Here is a 6000-nt window from a genome sequence, read left to right as displayed (position 1 = left end):
TGTAGCTAGTAACCCTGTACGGGCAATTGGAAACCGCTGCATATTTTTAAACAGGCACATGACACCGTGACACAGATTTGGGTTTTAGAAATCTTACTTCTTAAGGCAGCATGCAAGATATGCGGGAAGAAAGACACTGGGCACACCAAGGTCAGTGGAGGTTAGTAAGATGATAAAGGACTCATTTCAGTGAAACTAGTAAAAAAAAAATAACCCAAAAAACACAATTAAGGATTTGCACCATTAAATTTATTCCACATAAGAATTGTGCACACAACAGGCATGTTATTTTCACACACAAACCGGCACGGCAATAAAAATATTTAGCACTTTGGCCACGAAATTCAAAAGGTATTTGAAAAAGTTCGCAAGGTGTTTAAGTCAGTGGATTCTTTAATATTCGTAATCCATGCTTGCTCAATTATAATTTCTAAAGTATATTATACTGCTCATTTTACTATTCATTATGCTTATTGTATATTTAAGACATCTTTTCTGAAATCTTATGTTCTCCAAAAAATAACTTTTTAGTAACTTCAAAATATCCATTATGTACCTCTCAGCAGTACTAGCGTAAAACCAAAAGTTTTCAAGTAGCAAGTAGTCAAGCCACCTCATTTCTGATTACAGATATAACTGGCAGCCAGTTTTATAAATAGCTCTCTTCCACTCCTTGTTCCTATTTTAAAAGGCCAACCATTACTTCACTGATATCCCAGAGCTTTCTCGCCACAGACTCATCCATAGCTTTGGGCAATAGTTCTTCCTCTTTACAATCTCCAAAGTACTTTCCTGACACACCTTCTACCTCAGGTGAAGAGGCTAAATAAACTGAAGTCTGGGCACCTTCTACTGGGCTTTTGAAAAAAGCCCATGACACCAAATTGAAAAGTGGTTTGACCAACAGTGGAATGTGGATGTGCCTGCCAAGATTAGTCCGCACAATACCAGGGTGTAACACGTTGACAGTCACGTTTGTGCCTTCTAAGCGGCGGGCTAGTTCTCTGGTAAAAAGAATGTTAGCCAGTTTGCTCCGACTGTAACAAAAGCTTTTATTATAGCTCTGTTCACTGTTCAAGTCTTCAAAGTTGATGTCTCCATATTTATAAAGTTTGGAAGAAACTACCACAATCCTGCTGGGAGCTGAACTTTTGAGGAGTCCAAGGAGAAGATTGGTGAGTAGAAAGTGCCCCAGATGGTTCACGCCAAACTGCATCTCAAACCCATCTTCGGTCTTCATATAAGGGCACTGGAAGATTCCTGCGTTGTTGATTAAGACGTCCAGTCTAGGTTCTTCCTTTAAATGTCAAAGAGAATGGGGCGATTATGAACACAGGCCTAAAATGAAATTTTAGTTCTTGCCACTACTAAAATTCTATAAAGTGCCTCTGTGGGTTTTCAACAATGGGGGCGTAGGAAAGACTTGTATGTTTAATGTGGACCAGGCATGGTGCTTTTCACATGCCCTCTTATCTACCCTCACCAACTCTGTGAGCAAACTAAGCACCCAATGTTAGGTGATCTGTGCAGTATCACAGGACTCTTGGGTGGCAAACAAAAACTGGAAGATGAAATCTTCTGATACCAATGCTCCCGTTTGGAATTAGTAAGCTATTTTGCTTTTCTAATTGGGAAAGCTAGAGAGTCAATGTCAGCTAGAAGTGGAAATATGGCAGAAGGCAGGTCAGCGCTGTTTATTCCCAGAGCTGTTATTATCATCACCAGGGGCAAACTAGGACTATTTCATTCTGTACTTTTCTAAGGGCAAATGGGGATGGAGCACCTCCAAGTGGCTCCCTTAAAATTGGGACATATAATACAAAGGGCCAGGGATGTAAATTAAAACTAGAGAAAACACCATGACTAAATCAAAGAAATGTTAAGAAAAATACTAAATAGGTAATATAAAAATATCAGAAACAAGTATGAATCATACATAAATACTAAGTCTTACAGTAACAGCAAAGGACATTTAGGGAGGAGTTAGGACCAAGAAACACCTTTAACCTCTACTATAAATTTAAAATTCAGTTCTTTGGGACGCCTGGGTGGCTCAGTCAGTTAAGGGGCTGCCTTCAGCTCAGGTCATGATCCCAGAGTCCTGGGATCGAGTCCCACATCAGGCTCCTTGCTCAGAGGGGAGCTGCTTCTCCGTCTGTCTGCTGCTCCCCCTACTTGTGTTCTCTCTCTCTGACAAATAAAATTAAAAAAAAAAAAAAAAAGATTCAGTTCTTTTTCTCCCTACATAACATCTACCTCTTTCGAACTCTAAAGGGCCCCAGCTTAGAGGATCTATATAGTCAGAATCTTATACTTTGTCTATACCCTCCTGCATCTCTCCAGGTAAAATGCTAAAATTTAGATTGTCCTCAAAAAGTCTTTTCATTCCTTAATTCACGTAAGTTGGTTTTCCCTAGCTCTTTCTTGGCTCCTCTCTTCTCTTTTGATGGGCAGAGAAAAAGAAATGTACAACATGTTCCAGGTGTAAAGACACAATGATGACCTACGATTAAATTAACTTGAGGTCAAATTTCAAATTTCACTGGCCCTTTTGCCAAGTGTAAGTAAAAAGAAAAATGTGTTAAATTTCACAACTGTTATCACAGCCTACCTGTCAGAGGATTAACTATTTATCATTCTGTCTGTCTAAGCACCTTTGGCTTTTCCAACAGTCAACTTCAAAAAGAAGGCAAAAGTTCACCCATGGGGGAAAGAAAGGAGTGTTCTTTTTTCCCTAATCCTTTGGAAGAGTTTCCTGTATTAATCATTTCTGAGCCATCATTCTTTGCTGGCCTTGTGTTATTTTAAGACTTTATCATTCACTATTTTTTTTTTTAAATTCTAGGAGATAAATGACATAAATACCAGGAATACCAACCTGTGGGAAATTTATACTTCCATTAAAAAAAAAAAATCTGGTTATAGTCATTGGGCTTTAGAGCCAGGAAGAAACTTAGTAAAGTTTATCTCCTTAACTTTTAATTGGTTCTGTCTCAAGTGGCCAAAGTAATAAAATGCCTTAAGTCTCAGAAATGAGAAGCATACCCAGACCAATCTACATTTTTAATGAACAATAAGAAGACCCATTTTTAATGCTTCAGCATCTTTTATACACTAGCATTCTTATTTCTTAGCCTGTTTTACCTGATAATGAAATACTAGCCATTAAGATAAACAAACAAACAGAAAACTTCTCTAGATCTGCAACAGTTCCCAGACTGTGCATCAAGCCTTCCCAGAGCCTTACAAGGATCTCCACAGGGTGCTATGGATTTTAAATTTTCCAGGAAAAGTTTGCTCAACAACTCAAAAACTACTAGCTGCAAATGGTTCACACCATCAACATTAAATTGTGCTAAATTTCTTTCAATGGTGTCCCATCTTCGTAAACCTGAGTTTTTAGTAAAATGCAAGTACAATGTTAAATATCAGTTTAGAACAAGAAATGGGGATGGACATTTCCAACCTGATTCCAAAGACTGCAAAGTTTATGCAGTGAATGACAGGTGCACATTTCCCATTAGTAATTATGGTTACTTAAGAATGAAATATCTTTTTTCTTTCAATTATGTGTATTATTTTCTCAAACAGCTACTAAATTGTTAGGACATCAATACTTATTAGGTTGTTTGGACTTAATTACTTAATAAACAGATAGTTTCTTTGGCCTCCTGGCATCATGTCAGCATTAGAAAGTTTGGGAACCTCTGCTGTAAACCCAAGAGGCTCCACTTCATATTGGCATCTTTCCCACACTGGCTAATTTTAAATTTCATTCTTCTATATGCCCTTTTACAAGTCATCTCTGTGGGAAACTGTCCTACCTATTTCAACAAGGGACACCCACTTCAGTGGAATATTTATCATCTAAACAAAGATTCCTACACCTCACAGGCAGGCAGCAGAAGTACGTAAGTTAAAAGCAAGGGCTCTGGATATAGATCCTGGGCCAATTATTTGGCCTACCTATGCCTTTGTTGCCTAACATTGTAAAATGGGGATAATTTGCCTACCAGAGTTACTGAGGATTCGATGACAATAATAGCCAAAAGGCACTTTAATTTCATTAAAAGAAAAAAATTTTAAGTATCTGAAATTCTGAGAACAGCTCCCGGCATGTAGGAAACCTTCAATAAATACTAAGTATTATATTTATTTCTCTTCCCGTGTAGAGCACATGGCTACTGGGATTCCGAGGTCCAATCTACTTAGAAATCAGGCCAGAGACTGTTTAAGCTGCTGGTACTAATGAGTGCACTGGTGGCAGAGAGCTAAACTTCCTACCCCAGCAGGGAGGGGGAAAAAAATTGCTTCAAGGTCCCTGGCTCTCAGGCTCTGAAAGATGGCTTGGTGCACTGACTTCAGACACAGAAAACAAAAATCTGAAGACCTGACAGGTTGCCCCCGCCCAATTTCCCCAGTCTGCACTCCCAAACCCTCTCACACCATTTGACAGTTTCCACTCTTAGACTCGGTCTTTCCCAAGGTCACACCCCCGGGAGTCCGGGCGGTACCACCCCCAACCCACCCCGCTAGCCTCCGGCCCCGCCTCCCGCGTCCGCCGAGTCCCGCTCGCGCCCCGATCTGCAGAGGCTCTGGGAGACCCACACCTGGAGCATCTCCTGACAGAAGGCGCGCACCGAGCGCAGCGAGGCGAGGTCCAACTCCTTGACGACGAGCTCCCCGGCCTCGCCGGCGTCAGAGCCGGGCTCCGGGCCCCCGGCCTCGCGGAGCTCGCGGCGGAGCTGACCCGCGGCCTCCTCGGCGCGCGCACGGTCGCGGCAGCCCATGATCACCCTCGCCCCCAGGCGCAGCAGCTCGGCGGCCGTGGCGCGGCCCAGGCCGCTGTTCGCCCCCGTGATCAGCACGGTCTTCCCGTGCATGAGGCTCGAGTTTCCGCCTCCGTGCAGGCGCTGGACAGTGGGCCCCACGAACCGTCGGGCCGCCAGCCACAGGGCCCCACCCAGGGCGGCCAGGAGTGCAGCTACAGTAGCCACGGCCATAGCCGCCTGGGCCAAAGGCCCACCGGCCCCCGCGCGGGACTTCCGGGATCGCAGCTCGCCGGGGGCTGAGGCTGCCACCTGCTCGCCAGGAACTCTGGGGCGGGGCCTGTTGCCGCCAGACGGGGTGGCGTGAGGCATGCTGGGATTTGTAGTTTTCCTTCCGAGGGCACCGGATTGGGTAGGCTGTGCAGCGCCCTGAGTTGTGGTGACTCGGTGGAGCCGGCTCCCAGCCTGAACGTGGAGGGTGAGCGCAGGCCCCGGAGTGGTGGCGGTCGACCCGGTGGGAATGCCGTATGAATATTTTGAATTTACAAATCCCACATATCAGGGCTTGCTTAGTGTGTTTTCCGTTAAGGATTCCTGGGACTTGTTACCCCTCAGTGCCGTTTTCTCACCCTCAGGAGAATGAGGGGTTCCTACCCTCTGGAGTCTGAGGAAGAGCTCTTTTTTTATTATAATTAAGGCAAAGAGCTTAGCAACGTGAACCATTTGGAAACAGAATGGGCTAGTGGTTCTCAGACGTTAGCGTAATATCAGAATCCCCTGCAGAGCTCGTAAAAACCCAACACCCTCCCCACCCCCCACCCTCCCCGCCACACACACACCGAAACCGAAGGACCCCAGTACCAGAGTTTAGGATTCAATAGGTTCCAGATGGGACCTGAGACTTTGGATTTCTAGAACGTTCCCAGATGATTCGGTCGCCGCTGGTTTGTGGACCACAGTCCGAGAACTGAAAACCATGACGGCATTGATCTTTATGGCAAAGTCATCAGCCAGTGGTCTTGCATAAGGGTTGAGATACAGTGGGGAAGCCTGGACTTTCTCTAGACGCAGACTTCTGAGTAGGCCCATTCACAGGTGCTTCCGCATCTCCTCCTGGAGACGATCAAATGTAGGAGATGCTTTCTACACTACAAAGTGATCGAAAAATGTCAGGGCTTATTGCCACAGGGACCCATCTTCAAGCTGCAAACTTCATAGCTTTAGACCAAGC

The 6000-nt window shown here is 44.5% G+C and overlaps 1 protein-coding gene across 1 annotated transcript; it reads right to left on the bottom strand.

Annotated features, from left to right (window-relative positions):
* Positions 1–227: 227 nt before the first annotated feature.
* RDH14 (retinol dehydrogenase 14) lies at positions 228–5051 on the bottom strand. The gene is made up of 2 exons (XM_044262039.1): positions 4611–5051; positions 228–1297 (listed from the first exon to the last, which is right to left on the bottom strand). The coding sequence occupies exons 1-2, from the start codon at positions 5001–5003 to the stop codon at positions 680–682; spliced, it is 1011 nt and encodes a 336-aa protein (XP_044117974.1). The 5' UTR covers positions 5004–5051; the 3' UTR covers positions 228–679.
* Between the last annotated feature and the right edge of the window lie 949 nt (positions 5052–6000).

This window comes from Neovison vison, chromosome 8 (genome assembly GCF_020171115.1).
Source record: "Neovison vison isolate M4711 chromosome 8, ASM_NN_V1, whole genome shotgun sequence".
Lineage (NCBI taxonomy): Eukaryota > Metazoa > Chordata > Mammalia > Carnivora > Mustelidae > Neogale > Neogale vison.
The sequence above is the reverse complement of the archived record's forward strand: the minus strand, read 5'-3'. Positions and strand labels throughout refer to the sequence as shown.